At 39.4% G+C, this 25490-nt stretch overlaps 1 protein-coding gene across 6 annotated transcripts in view; it reads left to right on the top strand.

Annotated features, from left to right (window-relative positions):
* Nucleotides 1-25490, top strand: part of DLEC1 (DLEC1 cilia and flagella associated protein) — a 67159-nt gene that overhangs the window by 17814 nt on the left and 23855 nt on the right. For 5 of the 6 annotated variants that reach the window (XR_006279501.1, XM_043509734.1, XM_043509733.1 and 2 more), the window contains exons 5-21: nucleotides 2155-2351; nucleotides 2632-2852; nucleotides 3123-3204; nucleotides 3578-3665; nucleotides 4427-4600; nucleotides 5419-5555; nucleotides 5939-6031; nucleotides 8063-8153; nucleotides 12021-12183; nucleotides 14298-14490; nucleotides 15870-15928; nucleotides 17474-17645; nucleotides 18098-18191; nucleotides 18427-18557; nucleotides 22709-22867; nucleotides 24671-24810; nucleotides 25047-25200. Coding sequence is in view for 5 of the 6 variants with exons in the window: in XM_043509734.1 (XP_043365669.1) it covers nucleotides 2155-2351; nucleotides 2632-2852; nucleotides 3123-3204; nucleotides 3578-3665; nucleotides 4427-4600; nucleotides 5419-5555; nucleotides 5939-6031; nucleotides 8063-8153; nucleotides 12021-12183; nucleotides 14298-14490; nucleotides 15870-15928; nucleotides 17474-17645; nucleotides 18098-18191; nucleotides 18427-18557; nucleotides 22709-22867; nucleotides 24671-24810; nucleotides 25047-25200 (2348 nt within the window). In the remaining variant the exon portion in view is untranslated. Of the gene's footprint in view, nucleotides 1-2154; nucleotides 2352-2631; nucleotides 2853-3122; nucleotides 3205-3577; nucleotides 3666-4426; nucleotides 4601-5418; nucleotides 5556-5938; nucleotides 6032-8062; nucleotides 8154-12020; nucleotides 12184-14297; nucleotides 14491-15869; nucleotides 15929-17473; nucleotides 17646-18097; nucleotides 18192-18426; nucleotides 18558-22708; nucleotides 22868-24670; nucleotides 24811-25046; nucleotides 25201-25490 lie in introns of those variants that run through there. The other variant, XM_038388220.2, reaches the window with a different exon arrangement.

Raw genomic sequence — 25490 nt, 5'->3', positions numbered from 1 at the left:
AATTCCATTTTTTTATCAACTCTGTTTATCCATTTGTAAAGTGGAGATAGTAACTTATCTACCTCAGAGGGGAGTTATAAGGCTTAATTAACTGTTTTTAAATCATTTTAAGATCCTCAAATAAAAGGTGTTAAAGAAGTTGAATGCAGTGTTGTTGTAACTGTGTTGGTCCCAGGGTATTAGAGAGACAAGGTAGGTGAGGTAATATCTTTATTATTTATTATGATTATTATTATTTTATTATTATTGTACTTTGATCATTGTAAGATTGTCCTAAATGTTATCAGTATGATTTGTGATTGAAACAGATTAACCTACTTGTAACAAAATAAACTGTAAAGATGGCGGAAACACTAGAGCACTTAAATATTTAGTTGTTTTGCTAACTCCAAGACCAATCTTGTATTATTAATAATTAGGGCTGTCAAGCAATTAAAAAAATTAATCGTGATTAATAGGGCAATTAATCGCACTGTTAAACAATAATTGAATACCATTTATTTAAATATTTGTGGATGTTTTCTACATTTTCAAATATATTGATTTCAATTACAACACAGAATACCAAGTGTACAGTGCTCACTTTATATTTATTTTTGATTACAAGTATTAGAACTATAAAAAAAAAAAGAAATCGTAGTATTCAGTTCACCTAATACAAGTACTGTAGTGCAATCTCTTTATCATGAAAGTTGAATTTACAAATGTAGAATTCTGTACAAAAAAACTGCATTCAAAAATAAAACAATGTAAAATTTTAGAGCCTGCAAGTCCACTCAGTCCTACTTCTTGTTCAGCCAATCAAGTTTGTTTACATTTGCACGAGATATAATGCTGCCCACTTCTTGTTTACAATGTCACCTGAAAGTGAAAACAGGTGTTCTTGTGGCACTGTTATAGTTGGCGTCGCAAGATATTTACATGCCAAATGCACTAAAGATTCATATGTCCCTTCATGCTTCAATCACCATTCCAGGGGACATGCATCCATGCTTATGATGGGTTCTGCTGCATAACAATCCAAAGCAGTATGGACCCACGCATGCTCATTTTCATTATCTAAGTCAGATGCCACCAACAGAAGGTTGATTTTCTTTTTTAGTCGTTTGGGTTCTGTAATTTCCGCATCGGAGTGTTGCTCTTTTGAGACTTCTGAAAGTATGCTCCACACCTCGTCCCTCTCAGATTTTGGAAAACACTTCAGATTCTTAAACCTTGGTTCAAGTGCTGTGGCTATCTTTAGAAATCTCACATTGGTTCCTTCTTTGCATTTTGTCAAATCTGCAGTGAAAATGTTCTTAAAATGAATAACATGTGCTGGGTCATCACCCGAGACTACTGTAACATGAAATATGTGGCAGAATGGGGGTAAAACACGGACCAGGGGACATACAATTCTCCTCCAAAAAGTTCAGTCACAAATTTAATTAACACATTAATTTTTTAACAAGTGTCATCAGCATGAAAGCATGTGCTCTAGAATGGTGGCCAAAGCATGAAGGGGCATACGAATGTTTAGCATATCTGGTACATAATTACCTTGCAATGCCAGCTACAAAAGTGCCATGCGAATGCCTCTTTTCACATTCTGGTGACATTGTAAATAAGAAGAGGACAGCGTTATCTCCTGTAATTGTAAACAAACTTGTTTGTCTTAGCAATTGGCTGAACAAGAAGTAGGACTGAGTAGACTTGCAGGCTATAAAGTTTTACATTGTTTTATTTTTGAGTGCAGTTATGTAACAAAAAAAATCTACATTTGTAAGTTGCACTTTCACGATAAAGAGATTGCACTACAGTACTTGTATGAGGTGAATTGAAAAATACTATTTCTTTTGTTTATCATTTTTACAGTGAAAATATTTGTAGTAAAAATAATATACACTTTGATTTCAGTTACAACACAGAATACAATGTATATGAAAATCTAGAAAAACACCCAAAATATTTAATACATTTCAATTGGTAGTCTATCGTATAACAGTTTGATTAAAACTGAGATTAATCGCGATTTATTTTTTCGAGTTAATTGCGTGAGTTAATGGCAATTAATTGACAGCCCTATTCATGTTTCTCTGCTTACAGTAAGTTTCCAAAATGAATACTTTTCTCCCTATTGCTCAGAAAATGTCAATACTTTTCTTTAAACTGCAGGAAAAAAAGAGCCTGACTATATCAAGGAGACGCTTAGTTTTAAACAACTCATTTCTAAAAGTCCAAGGGATCAGAAACATACAGAAATCCCACACTTGAGGAAAACATTAGATAGTCTGCCAGATGTATCTTTATCCACCTTAACGCTGTCTTCAACTCCTGAGCCTAGACATCAGACTAAGAAACCATCAAGTAAGGTATATTTCAGAGATGCACTCTTTTTAGCCTGTCAAACAGTTTAGGACTTATTGCTATCCCTGTAGAAAAAGGCAAGTCCTAGCACATTGCTATTTTAGCGTAAGTAGTTGCTTTCCATGTTGGAGAAGAGAAAAATACAGTAGTTTGCTGAGGGTGAAATTCTTTACTGATACATAAAGCCTAAGTAATTAGGAATAGGTATTTTATATAACACCCTCCCCCACAAAGCTGCTGTATTTGACACTGAATTTTGCATCACAGTCTCTGTTTGTTTCAAAGAAATCTAGCTCTTCTCACAAATCAGTCTGGAAAGATGATATGTACAAAGCGGATAGAGAACAAGACCGCATTTACCTTGCCAGACTTGAGAACCGACATAATTACCTGAAGAATCCCCGCTTTTTCCCACCAAATACTCTTAATGGAGGAAAATCTCTTATTTTTCCTCAGAAGAAGGTAGATCGAATGATAACAGGAAGAAAAGTGGCATTTGATAAAAGGTACGTACCTTGACTCTTGACTCAGACCCTGATCCTGCAGAGAGTTTTGCTTTGGAGTTATTCTGGATTTATACCAGTTTAGCCAAAACAGTATTTTCTCCTGTGTATCTTGATTATAATCATTCAGAAATAATACCTTACAAGGTTTTTATAATTTTTGTTGTTCATGCTTATGGATGCAATCAGGACATTCTTAGGCATAGATAAATAACTGACAGTGTAAGAGCTCACTGAATATTTCTCAAAGTCTCTCCCATTATTTTATTTCAGTGATCCTCAGTCTGTTCCTGTATTTCTAGCTACCCCGCCTGCTGTTTTGTTTTCTGAGTATGAAGTTGGTCAGGTTTATGAGGTAAGAGCTTTTTCATCTACAAAGAATTTATTCTACCTCTGAGAAACTTGATGTCTCTCCATAGTTCCCCACCCCTATGCAGACTTCCACATAGCTAACTAAACTCTCCTGAGCCTCATTTTCCTCTCTTTCAATCATCAGCAGAACTTCCTCCATGGAGTACCAAGTGTGATCCTTTTCAACCTCAGGTTGCTTTTGTGTGACACGTCCTTTACTTCAGATGCTGACAGAAATGTTCAGTTTTCCTATTTACAAAATACCTACCTCCTAGGCGTGTTGTGAGAATTAATTCACTGCTGTTTGCAAAGTATTATGAAAATGAACAGTGGTGCATAAGTGTTATTTGGTATTATATTTTCTTTTTTAAATGAAGATGACTATAGAGCTGCAGAACCTGACTTCAGTGTGTCGCCATGTAAGAATCATTCCTCCATCTACTTCAGCCTTTGCCATTGGGCTGGGTAAGTTGCTATACTAGCTCTGAAGATGCAAAATTGTACAAGAACAAATGTTGCCTAATTAAATATAATATATTGATTTTTTTGTGTGTGTCCCATCTACAATGCAATCCAGGTGGGCAGATCCTTAATCCCATAGTCTCATATCACTTCTTAGAAGTTAGAGGTTGTCTTACCTGTCTAGGACAGTCTACATGAAACTCCCAAACAGAAGTCTGAGACTCTAGTGGTCTAATTAAAAATTAAATGTAGGGAGATCAGATTGAAACAAAAGAAATGGTATGCATAACACATCTAGACGTAGGCTATGTCTACACTATGGGGTAAGTCAACCTACACTACGCAACTCCAGCTACGTGAATAACATAGCTGGAGTCGACGTTCCTTAGATCGAGTTACCGCGGGGGGTCGACAGGAAAAAATCTCCCATCGACTTACCTTACTCTTTTCTTCGGGGGTAGAATACAGGGATCGACTGGAGAGCGATCTGCAGTTGATTTGGCGGGTCTTTGCTAGATCGATCTCAGAGCATCAATCCCTGCCGTAGTGTAGACCTGCCCTGGGACTGCAAAAACTCATCTAGGTCCTGATTCAGTGCCCACTGAAATCAGTGTAAAGAGTCCCTTACATTTATGGCAAATTGTCTAAGATAGCACATATTAAGAGTTTACTAAGAGCAGCTTTCAAAGGGCAGAATATGGTCATGAAAGTATAGAACAACTTTTGTATTTGAAATTTTAAATCACCTGCATTTTCTTTCCTAGGAAAATTTCCAGGAGAGGGTGGACTTGTCGCTCCTGGGATGACTTGCCAGTACACAATTCAGTTTATTCCTGAATATTTAGCTGATTATGAAGATTATATTCTAGTGGAGATGCAAGCACCATACTCTCTCCTAATCCCTATAGAAGCTAGGAGACCACCTCCTGTATTAACATGTAGGTACAAGCACTCAATAGTTTATATGCTACAAGCACTCAATAGTTTCTGTTAAGCTTTAGGTCCCTGATTTTTAAAGGACCTTGACTGTCTACAACTTTATGGAGGATTGTAGAGCAATGTTGCAGGTGCATTTCATCCCACTTAGGTGTCTAACTGTCTGATTTACATGTATAATCTGATTAATAGGCATTTAAATGCTGTAAAATACTCCCTTAATTATTTGTATCTGCCAAGTTGTGCCAACAGTTATTTTCAGGGTGCAGCGCCAGAGGCCCAAAAATCTGAAGCCACTTTGGAAACTCAGATTCTATATATTTGCTATGTCCATCACTTCCTCGATTGTTAAACATTAAATATCTAGGGTGCTATTTACTGCAAAACTCTCCTTTGAAAATATCTAGCCCAGCCTGTAATATCTCAAATCTCAATCTCAACTGGCATAAATCTGCATAGCGCAATGGAGTTATGTCTATATATACCAGCTGAAGATGTGCTGTTTTTGTTAGCCATCAGTGATTTACTTTCCCCCAGCACAAAGCTCTTTTACAAAATTTTCTTTGTTGTTATCAAAGTTTGACACAATCCTTAAGTACTTGGAGCTGGAAGCATCATTTAATATGGGAGAGTTATAGCAAGTTACAGCTCAAACTGCTTCACCTTTAAAGTAACCATTTAAAGTGTTTAGCATCTTTAGAGTCTTAATAATTCATATTCAATAAGTCCATGTTTAAAGAGTAATTGATTAAATAACTATTTTTCCTGCAGTTAGCTTTCACTACATGCGTATTTTCCTTTGTTGTATTGTTTGTTGCAGTGCCTCGCATCATCAATTGTGGTTCCTGCCTTGTGGGGGGAGTAAAAATGACAGAATTTGTGTGCAGAAATGAAGGGTCCAGTAATGGAAAGTTCTGTATTATGCCAAAGGAAGTATGGCCACCTCCTAATTTCAGGGTAAGTGATTGGGAGGAACCATTGGACAAAGTATAAAGTATAAAGTATAAAAGTATAAAGACTTTGTGGGCCATAACAATCAGCAGGGCTGGCCTGAAGTCATACATGCTCCTCTGTAAACTTCAAAAAAGGCCCCTTGTATCTGCCACTTGATTGTGACAGTAGCACCCTTCCTGCCCTCTGCTCCCCCCAGGTAACCCAGAAAACCATGAGGATTTTCTGTCAATTAAGCAATGGTATTTACCTTTGAGGTTTATTAAAGAAGAAGAAAAATTATATGGAAAGAAAAAAGTTTAAGTGTCACAGGATGCCACCTATTCTAAATAGCTGGCTACAAAAACCCAACATGATCAATTTATTTTGTTTGTTCTTTTCACTTCAAGGCTGTTGCAACTATTGGTTTTGTGGAGCAAGGTCCATTTGGGATCCGACCTGCTGTTTTTGAGCTAGGTCCAGATCAAGCTATATTATTAGAGGTCAGTAATTAGTGTTTAATATTTTGTACTTTACCAAATATGAGCAATATAGGCCATTTTAAAATCCCTAAGTGTGATGCTTAGGGGGGTCACCCAGACCAATAAGGGGATTGTGTCACTGCCTGCCCTATAGCCTTGGCTGCTTCTATGCTGTGCAGCTTTGGCTCAGAGTCCTGACACCAGCAGCCTGCTTACAGCACAATGGCCTCCCGCTGGCTTCCAACAGCCTGGTTACTCCTTTCAGGGTGACACCAACAGCCCTTCCAGTCCCAAGTCTACCTAAAACCATCTCCTCTGCAGTGCACACTCCTCTCACTGTAGCACTAACAAAACCTTATCAAGTCGCTGCTTCTTTAAAGAGGCAGTACACAGTACCAGCCTGTAAGTTTGGCTGAGGATTTTACTCTTCAGTTTGAAACACTGCACTTTGATGGTTGTGTAATAAAAGAAGATTATTTATTAACGAAGAACAGATATTTAAGCGATACCAAGTAAGGAATTGAGATAGAAATAGTTACGAATAAACAAAAGTAAAAATACGCTTCTAAGACTAAAACCTAACTCAACAAACTAGAGTCTTCTGTTCAAAGTAGATTTCTTGCCACAGTTGGTCTTTCAGCATGGCTGGCCAGTCTTTAGCCAGGATCCAACAGAGCTCAAGTCTTGATTTCTTTGTCTCCTCAGATGAAGTGTGAGAAATGGGTTTTCTTTCTCTGCTTATATCCTCAAAGTTTATCTTTGTTTTCAAAGTCAAGAAGCCCTCCTGCATCCACCATGGAGTTGACGCCACATTAATTTTTATAGTCTCCACCACCATCATGATAGTTAAATGGTTATCTCCCCCACTCGTTAATTTGATGGCTTTGTTTATCTTTTATGTATATATACTTCTGTAGGCTTTCTCTTTGCTCAGTTTACATTGGAGACACATTCAAGCAGGTGCATCCATATTCCTTTGTCTAGGGCAGGATGATTTAAGCCCTACTTGCCAAATACATTTTAAGAACATATTTCCAGCCCATATTTATAATTGTTTGTATATCACCCGTACATACACCATGCCTCTTGGAGGTCTCCCATGCATAGGAAGAATGCACTCACTAAGCCACCCATTAGGAGGCTGTAGTGTACATTTCTTTCTTTCACATATGTAGACAGTGGTGAGGGGAGTGGTGCCATGGTCCTATCACCTTTCTATGCCTCTGGGGAGGCTTGTACTCCAGGAGGTGCTAGTGAGTAGCATTTGAGAGCATAGAGACTGCAATTATGGGTGCTTGTAAGGGGAGAAGGCTCCTGTGCCCTTCCAGCTCTGCTCTCACATATCCAGGGGACAAGCCCAGTCTGACCCTAATCTAGGGATCCTGTGTGAAGCCAGAGACAACAACAGTTTAAGATCACAGGAGTACATCCCTTACTGTAATGGAGGGAGTCAAATCCAAGAAAGCACTTTCCTTCACAGATTGCCTTGGGAAGGAAGGGCAATCTCTCCTCCTCTTTCGTATTGGAACATAAATTCCTTTGTTGCATGCCTGCAGATGCTTATGCTCCATTTTGGATGCCAGTTGTGCTCTTTTCAAAGAGGGACATTCCAATTAATATATAGATCTTGCTGATACTACTGCTTTCTTTGCTGTCCTTTCCCGTTTTCTCAGGTCCAATTATACAGAGATCTTCTGCAGTGCTGATTGGTTGAAGGATGCACAGGAATGGATGAATAACGTTGATAGTGATCTCTGCATGATATCCACACTCTTTTGCAGTATATTTATCCCATATTAAAGACTTGATTCTGCCCTCATTTACATTGGTGGAACACCAGTGAATTCAGAAGACCTACTCTTGATTTACCTCAAAGTAACTGAGAGCAGTCTCTGAACATTAAAGACTTTTTATGAAATATGTAAGGTTTTATAATTGATTAATTGATTGCTAGAGTTTTTTTGTAATGAACATCTCTATATAGAAGTCTAAGACTTGTATGAAATTAGTTATGGGCACTGCTATTTCATTGTATGTAAACTTCTCTTTTAGATACTGTTTTCCCCCTTATCTCCTGAAAACCTGAAGCAGACATTCACTATTGTTTGTGATAATTGCCAGATCAATGACATCACAGTTACAGGTTTGTTTCTAACGTGTTTTGAGATATTGTATAAAGCTGAAAGTACAAGATGATTTAAACATTTTTAAATCAATGGATTAATCAGTGTTTGCAAAGCATTTTGAAGATGTTAACGTCTATGTATGTTGTTGTTGTTACATTATCCTACTAAATGAAACATTTGGAATCCCAACTGCACTAGAAACATACCTCTTAACTTGATGTGTAATGCTGGCCTTTAAACTATGTGAGAAAGTCCTATAATGAATCATAGAATCATAGAAGATTAGGGTTGGAAGAGACCTCAGGAGGTCATCTAGTCCAACCCCCTGCTCAAAGCAGGACCAACCCAACTAAATCATCCCAGCCAGAGCTTTGTCAAGTTGAGCCTTAAAAACCACTAAGGATGGAGATTCCACTACCTCCCTAGGTAACCCATTCCAGTGATTCACCACCCTCCTAGTGAAATAGTGTTTCTTAATATCCAACTCGACCTCCCCCACTGTAACTTGAGACCATTGCTTCTTGTTCTGTCATCTGCTACCACTGAGAACAGCTGAGCTCCATCCTCTTTGGCACCCCCCTTCAGGTAGTTGAAGGCTGCTACCAAATCCCCACTCAGTCTTCTCTTCTGCAGACTAAATAAGTTCCCTCAGCCTCTCCTCATAAGTCATGTGCCCCCGCCCCTTAATCATTTTTGATGCCCTACGCTGCACTCGCTCCAATTTGTCCACATCATTTCTGTAATGGGGGGCCCAAAACTGAATGCAATACTCCAGATGTGGCTTCACCAGTGCCGAATAGAGGGGAATAATCACTTCCCTCGATCTGCTGGCAATGCTCCTACTAATGCAGCCCAATATGCCATTAGCCTTTTTGGCAACGAGGGCACACTGCTGACTCATATCCAGTTTTTCATCCACTGTAATCCCCAGATCCTTTTTTGCAGAACTGCCACTTAGCCAGTCGGTCCCCAGTCTGTAGCAGTGCATGGGATTCTTCCATCTTAAGTGCAGGACTCTGCACTTGTCCTTGTTGAACCTCATCAGATTTCTTTTGGCCCAATCCTCCAATTTGTCTACGTCACTCTGGACCCTATCCCTACCCTCCAGCATATCTACCTCTCCCCCCAGCTTAGCGTCATCTGCAAACTTTCTGAGGTGCAATCCATCCCATCATCTAGATCATTAATGAAGATGTTGAAAAGGACCAACCCCTGGGGCACTTCCTTTGATACTGGCTGTCAACTAGACATCGAGCCGTTGATCACTACCCATTGAGCCCAACGATCTAGCCAGCTTTCTATCCACCTTATAGTCCATTCATCCAATCCATACTTTTTTAACTTGCTGGCAAGAATACTGTGGGAGATCGTATCAAAAGCTTTGCTAAAGTCAAGATATACCACATCCACCGCTTTCCCCATATCCACAGAGCCAGTTATCTCATCAGAGAAGGCAGTCAAGTTGGTCAGGCATGACTTGCCCTTGGTGAATCCGTGTTGACTGTTTCTGATCATCTTCCTCTCCTCCAAATGCTTCAAAATGGATTCCTTGAGGACTTGTTCCATGATTTTTTCTGGGAACTGAGGTGAGGCTGACCAGTCTATAGTTCCCCGGATTCTCCTTTTTTAAAGATGGGCACTATATTTGCTTTTTTCCAATAGTCCGGGACCTCTCCTGATTCCCCTGAGTTTCAAAGATAATGGCCAATGGCTCTGCAATCACATCAGCCAACTCCCTCAGCACCCTTGGATGCGTTGCATCTGGCCCCGTGGACTTGTGCATGTCCAGCTTTTCTAAATAGTCCTTAACCTGTTCTTTCACCACTGATGGCTGCTCACCTCCTCCCCATACTGTGCAGCCCAGTGCAGCAGTCTGGGAGCTGACCTTGTCTGTGAAGACCGAGGCCAAAAAAGGCAGCTTTTCCCACATCATCTGTCACTAGGTTGCCTCCCCCATTCAGTAAGGATTCCATACTTTCCTTGACCAACTTCTTGTTGCTAACATACTTGTAGAAACCCTTCTTGTTACTCTTCACATCCCTTGTTAGCTGCAACTCGAATTGTGCTTTGGCCTTTCTGATTACACCCCTGCATGCTCAAGCAATGTTTGTATACTCCTCCCTAGTCATCTGTCCAAGTTTCCACTTCTTGTAAGTTTCCTTTTTATGTTTAAGCTCACCGAAGATTTCTCTGTTAAGCCAAGCTGGTCGCCTGCCATATTTGCTATTTTTTCTGCACCTCAGGATGGTTTGTTCCTGCGCCCTCAATAAGGGTTCTTTAAAATATAGCCTGCTCTCCTGGATTTCTTTCCTCCTCATATTAGCCTCCCGGGGATCCTGCCCATCAGTTCCCTGAGGGAGTCAAAGTCTGCTTTTCTGAAGTTCAGGGTCCGTATTCTACTGCTCTCCTTTCTTCCTTTTGTCAGGATCCTGAACTCGACCATGTCATGGTCACTGCTGCCCATGTTGCCACCCACTTCTACTTCCCCTATCAATTCTTCCCTGTTTGTGAGCAGCAGGTCAAGAGGAGCATGACCCCTAGTTGGTTCCTCCAGTACTTGCACCAGGAAGTTGTCCCCAACTCTCCAAAAACTTTCTGGATTTTCTGTGCACTGCTGTATTGCTCTCCCAGCAGATATCAGGGTGATTGAAGTCCCCCATGACAACCATGGCCTGTGATCTGGAAACTTCTGTTAGTTGTCTGAAGAAAGCCTTGTCTACCTCATCCCTCTGGTCTGGTGGTCTGTAGTAGACACCCACCAGGAAATCACCCTTGTTGCTCTCACCTCAAAACTTAATCCAAAGACTCTCAACAGGCTTTTCTCCAGTTTCATACTGGAGCTCTGAGCAATCATACTGCTCTCTTACATACAGTGCAACTTCTCCACCCTTTCTCCCCTTCCTGTCCTTCCTGAATAGTTTATACCCATCCATGATAGTGCTCCAGTCATGCGATTTACCCCACCAAGTCTCTGTTATTCCAATCACATCATAGTTCATTGACTGTGCCAGAACTTCCAATTCTTCCTGCTTGTTTCCAAAGCTTCTGGTGTTTGTTTTACAGGCATCCAAGATAACTAGTTGATTGCCCTACTTTCTCAGTATGAATTAGGTGGCCAATGAGGGGAATTAGCAAGGGAGAAAACTTAAAATAATGTATGATTCATTCCATTGGCCTTATACCATTTTGCATTGACTCAAGATTTGATATTTATGATGTCAGGAATATACGGTGACAAATTGTAAAATTCCAATTTTTGTGGGAAAGACGTGCATTTGGATTTGAAACGTGTTGTGGCATACCCAGTCTTAAGCTATGTAGGTAATTGTGTTACGTTTGCTAAGCTAATTTAACCTTTTGATTTTTAACCTAAATGCTTTTCTTACCAAGGACTTGTAAATACTTAAGAAATTACATATAATTTCCAGGCTTCCTAATAATTTTACTGAAAAATTTGCAGCAGTGCAAATGTTTTTACTATTTGCTATAGTTGTTAATATACAACTCTTTTTTAATTGGTTATTTTCTGTGATAAAGATTGGGGGTCAGATTCTCAGTTGAACTCTCATAGCTCAATTGACTTCAGTGGAACTATGCCAGTTTACACCAAATCATATCAGTTTATACTAGCTGATGAGCTGGACTTGCAACCCCAAAATGTGTTAAATACATAAGGAAACTATCTGTATATATTGATGTAGATTGGCAGTGAAATGATATCACGAAGGTACTGTAGTCTTAGCAAGTTGGAATGCAGAAGGCCGAGGAAAACCCAGATTTATCAGTAGTGTCCATTGCTATAGGTATGGTCATGAATAAGCAAACAGTGTGAATAAACTTAACTGCCGTATGGTAAACAGCGATTCATATTTATTTTCTTGCAGGAAGTGGACAGCAGATAGCTTTAGAGCTTTTATCTGTCACTGGTGGAGAAAGCCACCCAGCCCCTGGTGAGCCTACAGACATAGCAGCACAGCACCTCATACGTTTTGACCCCCAAAATCCAAATGCCACAACAGAGAAGAAACTCCTTATAAGAAATTCTACGTATGTAGCTGCTAGTAATATAATAGCATGTTAGGACTCTAGAGTGTTGTTTTATGACCTAATATATGTTACACTCTTCTGTTAGATAGTGACAGCAAGAATCCCCTGGGTTGGGGAAATATTCATGCAATTAATCAGCAATATTGATAAATGTTCTTCTTGTTTGCAATAGCAGCCATGGGCATAATATACATATATCAGAGTGCTAAAGGCAACCACAGATCATACTCCTGACTGAATGGCTGATCTGCTGCCATATTTTGATACATTGTCATCTCTTTACACTGTATCCCCCCAACCCCAGAAGATTTGTAAATGAGGGAGTTGGAGACAAAATCTCCTTACTGGGAACACCTAAATCTAATAGATTAAATTATAAACTCTCTTTGGGATAAGGACCACATCTTAAAGAGCATTTATATTGTGCCTAGTACAATGATCCTGATCCTGATTGAGACCACTGGGCATTGCTGTAACACTAATAATAATAATATAATAATTAATAATTAACAGTAAGTGCAATATCTCTGATAACTGAAGTTAGAGGTTTGCAGATAACCAAAGCATCAATGGGCCAGATACTTACCTTGATTACATTAATGTAAATCCTTACTGACTGTATTGACTTGAGTGCAAAACCTGACATGGAAACTGTATATAGACAAAATGAAAAGTGACAGAGAATTGTGTTTGGATTTATAAATGACGGGTCAGATTCTCAAGTAGGGTAAATTGGCAGAGCTCCATTGCTATTGTGATTCCCGCCTGTTGAGATCCAGCATCACATTTTCTGTACATTTTAATTGCACTGGCATGGTCACTGCATTTTTTTATTGTAAAGCATTTGTATGAAACAAACCTGTACTTTATGAAACAAACTCGCATACAATGCTGCAGTAAACAGGTGACTATCAAGAATAGTTTTATAGTTTCTGTCATACCAGGCAGTATAAAAATTGCACTGGTTCTTTTAGTTTCACCTCATTTGCACTCAGAAATTTAAAATATCAGCTTCCTGCCATACCTATTCTGTAGTGTGAGGTTTTAGATGTCACAGTGAAGTGGATTTTAAAGCCTATTAAATTATACAAAATTCCCCATGAAGCAACTCAATTAAGCAAGCATTCTTATTGACTGCATTCTAGTTAAGTGGCATGATTGGCTAACAATGCATAGTCATTTACTTACATGTTAAGAGATTAAGCCTGACCTCATTTTACAACTAAATATAGAAACTTACCTACATAATAGCTAGTGGTACAGTCCAAACCCACTGAAGTCAATGGGAGTGTTTCCACTGATTTCAGTAGGCTTTGGATGAAATTCCAGAAAGGGAAAAGTTTGATGTCAGCAAAGGCTACTTCTGTCACCTAAATGCTGCACTACATTATAGATTAAGAAGGCTAGAATCATAGAAATGTAGGGGTGGAAAGGATCTTAAAATGTCATTTAATCCATCCTCCTGTGCTGAGGCAGGATTAAGTATATTAGACCACCCCTGGTAGGTGTTTGTCTAACCTGTTCTTAAAAGCCTCCAGTGATGGGGATTCCACAACCTCCCTTATTAACCTATTCTAGCTCTTAACTATTCTTATCGTTAAAAAGTTTTTCCTAATATCTAACCTAAATCTCCCTTGCAGCAGATTAAGCTCATTACTTCTTGTCGTACCTTCAATGGACATGGAGAACTATTGATCACAGTCCTCTTTTTATAACAGCCCTTAACATATCTGAAGACTGTTATCAGATCCCTTCTCAGTTTTCTTTTCTCAGGACTCAACATGGCCAGTTTTTTAACGTTTCCTCATAGTTCAAGTTTTCTAAACCTTTTACGATTTTTTTGCTCTCCTCTGGTCTCTCTCCAGTTTGTCCACATCTTGTGCTAATAGCTCTTCCATACTTATATAGTTTATCACAGCTTCCTTGTATTTTTATACTGTAACAATCTTCCTACATAACTCTCTCAGTTTTGTGACTGATAGAGGATTTTCTTATAATCCTTAAGGAAAAGGATATTGTGGACTGTGGTACAATTTTATACTATGATCTTACAGAAAAAATCTATCTAAATATTTGGTATTCTAGTCTTTTTCTGTTTATTAATCTATTTCCAGTCATGTGGAACTTCCTTTCTACTGGCAGATAATGAAGCCGAATCTGCAGCCATTAATGCCTGAAGAAACTGGGGACCTTGCAAAGGTCAAGTACCACCTAGATGTAGAGTCAGCTTTCTCTCTAAATCCTAACCTGGGAATTCTGCAGCCCCAAACTGATCACGAGTTTATTCTCACTTATGCTCCGAAGGAGGTACGGGTCAAGATTTCTTATTTCCTATAAATTCCAGCAGTGTATTTTTATGCAAGTCATAAAAACCTTGCTATAGAGCTTTTTGAATTAAGTTTAATCAAAGTTGTGATGCTGGGATACATAGTATTAAAAATCTACAGCGTTATTAAAGGAAAATATGTTTTGGTTGCAAAATATAGAGCCTGATTCTGATCTCAATTTTATACTGATTCAGTTCCATTAACTTTATCTGAGACGCTCGGGATTTACAGTGGCATCAGAACAGAATTGGGTTAGTGTATTTAAAAAGACTTGATCCAAACAGATTACAGAGTTGGAGGTGATTAGGGTCACATAACTGCCTAAACAGGAGTGGAATTTATTGTGGTTTAAGAAAGATCTTAATACAGGTTAATAGAAAACTGAATTAATAAATGTTTCATTAGTGAAAACATAAAATGACACATATTGCATTATTCAGATTACTGGTATTTATAAATAAGTGAGCTCTTTGTAACACATTACAGTATTAAGGTCCAACTGTGTCATTCCTTCACACTATTAGCATAAAAGAGGAGCCATCTTTAAATTTAGTACTGCCAACAGGTACAACAGTGCCTCTTTTTCAAGCACAGTTTGGAGTTTGACCTCTGAATTTTGATATTAGTGGGATGGATAGACAAATACTTCAGCTGTTAAGGCATTAAAGTAATTTTATTCTTGATTTAGGGAATTCTCGCAGATATTTGTCTACAGTATGTAATATACCAGGGCAAATTATAAGATATGTTAAAGGAAAAAGTCTGAATTACAGTAGAACCTCAGAGTTACAAACACCAAAGTTACGAACTGACTGGTCAAGCACACACACCTCATTTGGAACCGGGCATATGCAATGAGGCAGCAGCAGAAACCAAAAAAAAAAGTTAAAAAAAAAAAAGGTAAATACAGTACAGTACTGTGTTAAACGTAAACTACAAAAAAATAAAGTGAAAGTTTAAAAAAAAGATTTGACAAGGTAAGGAAACTGTTTCTGTGCTTGTTTCATTTAAATTAAGATGGTTAAAAGCAGCATTTTTCTTCTGCATAATAAAGTTTCAAAGCTATATTAAGTCAATGTTCAGTTATAAACTTTTGAAAGAACAACCATAATGCTTTGTTCAGAGTTATGAACATTTCAGAATTACGAACAACCTCCATTCCCGAGCTGCTCCTAATTCTGAGGTTCTACTGAAATGAGTATTTTTCTTGTAATCGTGCAATATAGTTGTAGTCCTTTACCTTTTAATTATAGATTATTTTGCATCCATTTTTCCCCATTTTAAATGTTCTTAATTTTGGGGGAAGGGGAGATGGATACTTCAGCATAACTGATTTAAGTTGTGTCCTCTTTCATATAGCTGAAAGATTATCACAGTGTGATTCAAATTGTACTGAGGGACATCCCAGAGCCACCTAGGTAAGCTGAGAAGCAGTAGTGACATGCAACAGACATATAATAGTGTAATTACATTATTAGCATTAAGTTTATTGGTGGTGGTTTATTTCTCTAGTGATTGTAATGCTTGTGAATGGTCCTGGATTGACAATGCTACATAATTTATCCACAGAATAGATAGCAGTGCAGACAGCATCATTGCAAGTTTTCCCACATGCTTTAGTACTTCCCAGAGGGACCACCTATGTGGGCAAGAGGTAATTCAGTCTCCATGCCCATTAATTCAGTGGCCTTTCTGCTGAGAATACCAGCAAGTTTGCCAATTATTGCCAGTTGTCATAGTGGTCTTTGTGGTATGGATACCTGCTCATTAGAAATTGAACTGGGATAACTAAACTCATTTCATGTAGACCAATGAACAGCCAGCAGATGTTTACAGTTTTCATGCATCAACCAGGATTGAATTCATACCTACAGCCAAGAGGCTTTAACTGCCATTGCCATTTCTGTATTTATTCAGTCTCCTTACTTTATTGAGTAATCACTTTAGGATTGTATATTACATTATTTCTTGCTAAGGATTTACTAAACAACATGCCAAGTTTGAACTTTCTAGCTTCACCCTTTTCTGAATTATCTATTTGCAAAGATGCCCATCAGAATATATGAGGTAGAACGATTATATTTTTCACATTTGCATAATTCAAAAAAAGATCAGCCAAAAAATATTTATTGCCAGGGTTGAGGTCTATCATGGAAAACTTCCTTTCAAACTCAGTTTGTTTGAGAAGGTTAGGAGCAATTGCAAAAGAGGCCTGTTATGGGAATTGGCAGTAGTAAAGTTTAGCTGTAGTGCACACTGCGTTCACCCATCAATAACCCTCTGTATTTGTACTGCGCTTTTCATCAGTGGAGCTCAAAGTGCTTTACGAATATTAATTGTCACAACGTCTCTATAAGGAAGGTAATGTTGTTATCATGGTTTTTAGCTGAGGCACATTACAGGCCCACATTTCTACAAGTGGCCTGTAATTTTAGGTGCTTTAATTTTTAAGTGTCCAGTTTTAGATACCTGATGTTTAGAGGTGGTGAGCACCTTCAACTTCAGCTGAAGTCACTGGGAGCTAGGCGTGCTCAATACTTCTGAAGGTCACATCCTAGAAGTCAAATTCTGCTTTTAATTACACTGGTGTATATTCAGAGTAAATCTGTTGGCTTCTGGATATACACTGGTGTAACTGAGAGGGGAACCTAATCTTAGTTGTCTAAAACACCCCAATATGGAGAGAGACAATTTAAAAATTTGAATCTAAGCATTTTCCCATTGCCACAAGGCAATATGGTAGCAGACCAGGCAATAGGTCCCTGGAGTGTCCTATTCTAACCACTAGATACCCTGGGTTTGATTCTCCTCTCATTCCAGTTTTATTTCATGGCTTCAATAAAGTTACAGCTGATTCACATCAGTGTAAGTTAAAGGTAAATCAAACCCCCCTATATCACACTAGATCAGATCATATATAAATGCAAAATCTGCTCAGTAATTCTAATGATTTCCTCACACAGCTCAGAAAAGCAAGGGATGCTTGGAAATTCAGAATCCAAAACAGATGATGTGATTGCACTGGAAATAGAAGTTAAAGGTTCAACAGAACCATTTCAACTACTTTTGGAACCATATGTCATTATCATCCCTGGAAAAAACTTTATTGGCGTAAATGTAAAAAAAGCATTTAAGGTTTGTTTGCTTCTAACTTTATGTTGTTGTTCAATGCATGTAACTAGGCTCCCTGGGTGTAATGGGAGCACATATATTGCTGTATTCTAACAGTAGCTTTGGATAGCCACACTTTTCTGGGTTTAACTTCAACCATCAATATTGCTTTAAACTCTTGGGTTTTATGTTTTTTGTTTGTTCCTGATTCATTTCAGGGAAGGTGTTCAAGTAATATGGTGATTTAGGCCACACAAATAACTAGATAGACCTGTCGCATCCTAAAACTGATCTTAGCATGTTTATAGTAGATAGGTTTTGACATGAGTTCACTGTTGAAGATAAAATTGAAACAGTGCAAACATTGAATTACCTTGTTTCTAAGGCAGCACTATTGACAACATATTGGCATTTTGCAGACTCCCATGAAAGCATAAAGTGCATTATTTAGCTCATTAATTTTTCAATTGTTTTAGATGTGGAATAACAGCAAATCATCCATCAAATATACATGGGGAAAAATCAGTGCACATGATATAGTTGAAGTTGAACCTTATACTGGAGTGTTAGGTAAAGTTTCTGTGCTTTGTAAATAATTATTAGTAGAAATATTTAAATTGTTGAGTGTTACATTAAGAAAGAAATGGTAGAGTGTGATGTCAACACGTGTTTGTGAAATAAGGGCCTGATCCAAAGCAGATGGAACCTTCCCATTGACTTTCAACGGCTTTGGGGATTTAGCCGTGTAAAGAGGGGAGGAGGGGAAAGATGATGATTATGAAGAAACTGAATTTTTCTTTTCTAGAAGCCAATGAATTCTGTGAATTTGAATTGAATTTTACTGGAAGCAAACCTGGATATGCCAGCCATAACCTGCATTGTAAAATCGAACAATCTGTGGAGCCAGTTGTGCTGCATGTGGAGGCTGCTTTTAAGGTGACAACAAATACAACCTTTCAGGAGGATGGGCTGGCTGAGAGAGCTGATAATGATGGGATATAATGATATATGTATAAATATAACCTTTCACTTTTTGGGTGTCTGATGTTTTGGTACTATCTAATGGCTGGTGAGTGACCTATGTGAAATGAGTTGGTGGTCTCAGTCCAATACCTAGAAGAAATCATCTCATCTTATTTCATCTCTAGTTAGAACTCTTATTGTAATAGGTGTACATAAACTAGAGGGCTGCACAATTCGTTGCTTCTATAGGCTGAACTCATGGCAAACATTGGGGCTCCTTGCATTCTTCCATTCCCCACCACAAGGTCCCTTTATGCTACCCTAACTTCCTCCTCTATTTCAGGGACACCCTGTAACCCACCTTCACCTACCCCATGCCAGGGGTTCTGTTTGCACCCTATCCCATTCCCTCCATTCCAGCATCTCCCATTCTCCCTCCCCATTACAGAGGCTCTGTATGCCCCTTCATTGCCCCCTCTGCCACATTCCAGGGGATGTGTGTCCTCCATTCCTCCCTCCCCCATACCACTGTCCCCCATTCTCCCCTTGTGATGTCAGGAGCTCTTGTGCTCCGTGTTCCACCATCCCCACATGCCTTCCGTACCAGGGTTGCCCATGCCATAGGATCTATGTGTGACGGGTTCTCCCCAGGCTCTCCGCATGGAACTGGGGTACCACTGAGCCCCCTGACCCACCAGCCTGGACTCCCTCTCACACTGTACTGCTGTGATGAGCTACAAAGCCCTCCAACCTGCACTTTCATCAGCATACAAACAGGTAGGGACACACCCAGCTGCAGTTACAAGCAGGCTCTCTGACCAGCCCCTGCATGGGAAGGCTACTCTCAGCTACTCAGGCATGCACCTCCTCTGAAGTGTAAACCCAAAATTATACCATCTTGCATTGCACAGGGAACTGTACAGCGTAAGCTCATAAAATTCGCCCCCCTCCCTCAATGTCGAGAGGAATATGCAACAGCTTTTGTTATGCAACAGCCCCTGAGTTATGATTCCCACACACTTCACTGCAATTCACTCGTTTAGATAAAGCAAAAACAAGTTTATTATCTACAAAAGATAGATTTTAAGTGATAGCAAACAGATCAAATCAAATTACCTAGCAAATAAACAAAACCGCAAACTAAACTTAATATACTAAATTGATTAGATATGAATAGCAGATTCTCACCCTAAGAGATGATACAAGCAGGCTGTAGTTTTTTAAGGGGCAAGCTGCACTTGCTTTACAGCTTGGAATCCCCAGGTGTTTCATTCACAGGCTAAAAATCCCTTTAGTCTGGGTCCAGCACCTCTCCCAGTTTAGTCTTTGTTCCTCAGGTCTTTTCAGGAGTTTTCTTGTGTGGGGAGCGAAGAACACCAGATGATGTCACTACCTGCCTTATATAACTTTTGCATATGGTGGGAACTGTTTGTTCCCAAAGCTTGGTTTCCAGACTGGTCTGTGGAAAAATACTGACATCCCAAGATGGAGTCTAGAGACATGTGGTCTCATCACATGTCCTTGTAGAGTCATAGCAGCCATCGTTCACAGCCTGTTTGGAGTGTTCACAGGAAGGCTTATCAGGTGAGGGATAAGCTTCTCCTAAGGCTTGTTGTTTTTTTCCTAATGGCCCATTGCTCTAAATTGGCCCTTCCAATGTATCCAAAAATGATACATGCATACAAATAGGATAATCATGTTCAGCAAATCAAAACCTTTCCAATGACATCCCATCTTGCATAAAATGCATCATAATTATGCCATAATTATATCATAATAATATCACTGTGAAGATTATGGGGTACAGTGTCACACTGTGTATTTTTGTACCTACCCTTGTCTTCTCATGCCAGTACCTCTGTATCCTTCCCACCCATGCCAAGATCCCTGCATTCTTCTCCCCGACCCATGCTAGGGGCTTTGTGTTTGCCCCCCTATTCCTTCCACCATTCTTATTTCTTTTCTTTCTGTCTGGAAGATAAGTCATTCAGCATTTTACACTGTATTGGGACAATAAGCAGAACTGAAATGGGGGGTATTGTTATGCTGGAAGGTGTTAATGGTTGCCATCAACCAGTTCTTCCATTTGTCTCTGAGACAATTACAGAGGTGGCTAAAGCTGCTGTTCTGCTAACCAGATGCCAGGGGCTTCATGTGTCCCCCTTTTCCCTCTTCTAATTTTCACCAGAGTCCATAGGTTTCTGCCCATTGCTGCCTAAAACATTTTTGGACATTTTGAAATTGATTAGATGTTGTTGTGTTTCATACACAGAAACAGATAAATGCCACCAAGTTGAGTGTAAGCCAAATTTATGTGGCACTGTCTATGCAAGCAGCCAAACTCTTTTCAACCTTGTTCTGAGGGAACAGAGACAGGACCCAGGGCTGACACTCTTATAATTAATTAGTAATTTTTCTAGGGTATAGGCAGTGCTCTGAGATAATCCTCAGGTTGAAGAACAAGGCTAGATTTTCAAGGGGATAAAGTTTTTAAAGGCCTGCCTCCTTTTTGTGCATACAATTTGTACCCCTCAAATAAATGGTGAAGAGAAATCAGAGTAATCTAGTTTATGCCCACAATTTGGTAGGTAGTGCACATTTGAGTTGTGGGTGCAGTTTGTGCCTGCAGTTCATTTTTGCAGGTCCAAATTTTGTGGTTGCAAATTGCTGCTACAGACAGGCTGGGCCTTCTAGAAGTCTGGCCCACAGCATAGGGAAGATGCAGGTTGAGGCAGTATGGGCAGGCTCCTCTGCTGCTCCCTGTGCTGTATATGTTCTTTGCAGAAAGGGTCTAATCTAAAACCCACTGAAGTAAATGGAAAGACTCCCATTGACTTTAGTGGGCTTTGGATCAGGCCCAAAAAGAGAATTTCTGTCTTTAGAGTTATCAGAAGCCTTTTCAGGAATACTAAATTCACATAAAAGTACTGACATGAATGTCACCCAGATAGTAACGATTCTGTCACCACCTGTCCTATAACCCTAAGTGCTTCTGTACTGTGCAGTTTTGGCTGAGAGCCCTGACACCAGAAGCATGCTCACTGCACAATGGCCTCAGCCTGGTTACTCCTTGCAGGATAACACCAACAGCTCTTCCAGTCCCGAGTGTCGTCAAAACCATCTTACCTGCAGTATCCAATACCTTTCACTGGTATTTACCCTTCCATTTAATACACAGCACTGAAATGGATTGTCTATTAAAAGGAACGTATTTAAATGATAATAAGTAAGAATAGAAGACACAGATATGGTTACAAATAAAATAAAACACACTTTCTAGTGACTAAAACTTAACTTCAGCAAGTTACAATTTTGTTGAAGTAGGTTTCTCACCAAAAGTCATTTCCAGCTACTCTTGGTTTGCAGGCCAAGAGGATCCACTCTTCATGAACTCAAAAGGTGCTGCTTCCCCTTTGTCTGCCAGGTGATGGATGCCAAACTGGCACTCTCTTTCTGCTTATATTTACCAAAGTCTACTGTCGCTCTTTCAAGAGCCAGTAAGGCTGCATCATAATCATTAAGTTGTCTTCTCCCCCACCCCATGCATTTAGCTTGATGGCTTTTTTTATCTTATACATAGATATATTGTCTTCTGAGGTATTACCTGGCTCAGTTTACACTGGAGACACAGGAAAACAGGCCGGGACAGACCTGTCTAGGACAGGCTGGGCTTATGCACTGTTTGCAAAACACCTTTTAAGAACATATTTCCAGCACACATTTATATTTCTTTATACACTACCCATTCATTCATCATTCAGTAATATTAATGACCAGGATGTTATTGGTTTGCATACCTTACATGACACCTTTTAGATACAGATTATGCCAACAGTGTTTTGGGGGAATGTGTTTGTATCAGGCCAGAGGGGAGTTATGGTATGGGGTGCCCTCTGCCAGTTAGCATTGAGGGACTCCTGGGCCACAATGAAATCTCAGTGTAGTGTGATGTATTAATCAGAAGAAGGATATTTTCTTGATGATTTTTATCTTCTGTATTAGAAATTGAACCTTTGCTTTCTGTTCTAAGTTAATGTAAACACAAATCTTAGCTAATGTATGCTTTTTAATCAGGCAATTTCGGTATTGATATCCATTTTAATGTATATTTCTTGGTGTCCTAGGGTCCAGCTCTCTCTATCGATGTTCCATCACTCCATTTAGGTTTGATTAAATTGGGAGAAAATGTGTTAAGTACCTTTGAGATTCAAAACCTAAGTCAATTGCCTGCATGGTGGAGAATGCAAGAAAGTCAAGCTTGCTTAGCTGAAAGGAACGAAGATGTAAGTCGTTCCAAGAGGTTCTTTATAAGACTGGTAATATAGTTCTGTACAACCCTGGCCAGAACCAGCTACACTATCTTCTTTATCATTTGTGTCTCAGCTCCCAGGGCACTAAATTTCATCCCCCAAATCAGAAAAGTAATTTTCAGTTTTCTTATGATGATGAACAAACTGATTTTTGCACATCAAGAAAGTACAGCGCAAGTTTTATTAAGTGCAATAATGTTTAGCTATTTTTCTTTGTTTCTATTTATAATGTGCCTAGGACAAATTCCCTGCTGGCCTAATTCTGTGATGTGCTGAGCATATCCTCAGGGGCAGTGAATGACCTCAACTCCCACTGCTGTTAATAGGAGCCTCCTGGAAGGATATCAGCACCTTGCAGGATTGGGCCTTATGGTTATTAAACAATACATTTGAAAAAGTGCAAATTTATCACAAAAACAACTATAAAACTTCATAAAAAATACCAAAAGCATTGTTTATGATCGCCTAGAATGCTACATGTCAAATATATTCTATCCACATTCTTGACCCCATTGTTTGTCGAGGAAATCTTTCTTCTCTTAGATGCTATCTGTTGGCCAAGAACTGTCTTAGACATGGTTTAAAATGGCGATCACACTAATGTTCTTGTGTACCTGTCCCCAGTGCCAGATTTATCTGCCCCGCTCCCCAGAATATTTTGGCACTGTTAATCTTGGTACATTCGTAGCTGTTATGAACAGAGAGCTATTATGAACAGGAAGGTGTATCTCTGCCATCCTCACTGAAAATCAGATTTGGTCTCATGTTCTTTCAAGGGAAAGATCTGGACATAGTAATTCATGCCATTGTCGTACTCTGCCTGAGGTATATATTAAATCTCTTTGGAGCTTGATGCTGGAAATTTGTTAAGCAAGTACATTACATTGGTCCTTTGTAATCTGAGTTGGCTGCCCATGAGTTTCTGGATTAAGATGATGATTAAGATTGTCTTTGACCTATAAAGGCCTGAAACTTACTTACTTTGAAAGATCATGTGTCTCTTCATATTATACAGTTGCAATTAAGGTCAGCAGACGCAAGATGGAGGTTTCTTGTTTAAAAGAGAAGGGGCTGCTGGCAGGGTGTTTCCCAGGAGGGCCTGTTTGCTTTGGAACACACTCCCCACTTTGGTCTGTGATAGCCAGAATATGTTGACCTTCAGAGCATGCTACAAATCCAGGATCTTGGGGGTAGGGAGGCTGGTGGCAGAGGGTTGACTCTGAGGAGCATAGGGAGCTGTATCGGATATCTGATTATTGCTAGCATATGGTGGCATTTGTGGCTGGATTTGTCATGCTTTGTGTTTTAAAATAAATGTCTAGGGCACCTAGAATCTGGGATAGATGCTTTTTATTTTTGTATAAAGAATCATTGTAGATCCATATCTCTAAAACATAAAAGGCAAAATTCTGCCCTTAAAGTTGTTCATGTAATTCCAACTGTAGTCAGTAGAAGTTGGACATGATTTTTGGCCAAAATTTGGTCTAAAGACATTTTGTAAGCACAGCTTTCTTGGACAGAATGGGTCAGGCTAGCAGAACTAAAAGAGGGACCCTATCTAGTTAATTAAAAGTTACTTCTTACCTTTAACAGTGGAAGATCCACAGAGTCATGTGCTGTATTCTCATTCTCCTGATTGATATCCTGAGTTCTTCAGTTTGGGTCTTTAGCTGCATGATATGCAAAGAGCTTACCAAACTGAGAACTTGGGTTCAGCATTTTACACTGCCTAGCAAGGTTTTGAGTGACATTCACATTTGTTTCTCTATCACCTAGGCATCCCCATTCACGATTCAGCCATCTGATGGAGAATTACCTCCTTTGGGCAAATGCAGTGTGTCAGTTCTGTTCAGGTCCTTGCTATGTCAACGTCTCCAGACAGTATTAGAGCTAGATGTCGAAAATGGAGAAGGAAGGTGAGGAAAAAATGGAAGTTTTCCTCTAAGTCATATTTTAGTTTTGATATTTTTTTCTCCTGAAACACCACGGACAATGTCCCATACCCGCAGCACTCAGAATAGTATAATATATCAATAAGCTTCTCAATTACACATATTGCTAAATTAACACTACCCTCATGCTTCCCAGAATGTCTGTGTAAATTCACTAACTACGCAACAGTAAAACTGGGCCATTTGTGGGTCTATTTCAGTCATCTTCCTGTTTTTGTTGAAGTTCAGACCCCCCAAGCATGTCTGATGTCTAGTCACTTGGTGTTCAGTGAAATTTATATTGGAGTTCCAGCACAAGCAACCGTCAAACTCTTTAACCAGACACTGCTGCCAGCAAAATACTTTTGGGAAGAGGTAAGTGACTTTCTACTGTGACAGTTAATAGTGACACTAATCTGGGAGTAGTGGTAGATACGCTGGAGGGTAGGGATAGGATACAGAGGGACCTCGACAAAATAGAGGATTGGGCCAAAAGAAATCTGATAAGGTTTAACAATGACAAGTGCAGAATCCTGCAATTACGACAGAAGAATCCCATGTACTGCTACAGACTAGGGACCAAATGGCTCAGCAGCAGTTCTGCAGAAAAGGACCTCGGGGTCACAGTGGTCAAGAAGATGGATATGAGTCAACAGTGTGCCCTT

The sequence above is a fragment of the Dermochelys coriacea genome, chromosome 2 (genome assembly GCF_009764565.3).
Source record: "Dermochelys coriacea isolate rDerCor1 chromosome 2, rDerCor1.pri.v4, whole genome shotgun sequence".
NCBI lineage: Eukaryota > Metazoa > Chordata > Testudines > Dermochelyidae > Dermochelys > Dermochelys coriacea.
The sequence above is the reverse complement of the archived record's forward strand: the minus strand, read 5'-3'. Positions and strand labels throughout refer to the sequence as shown.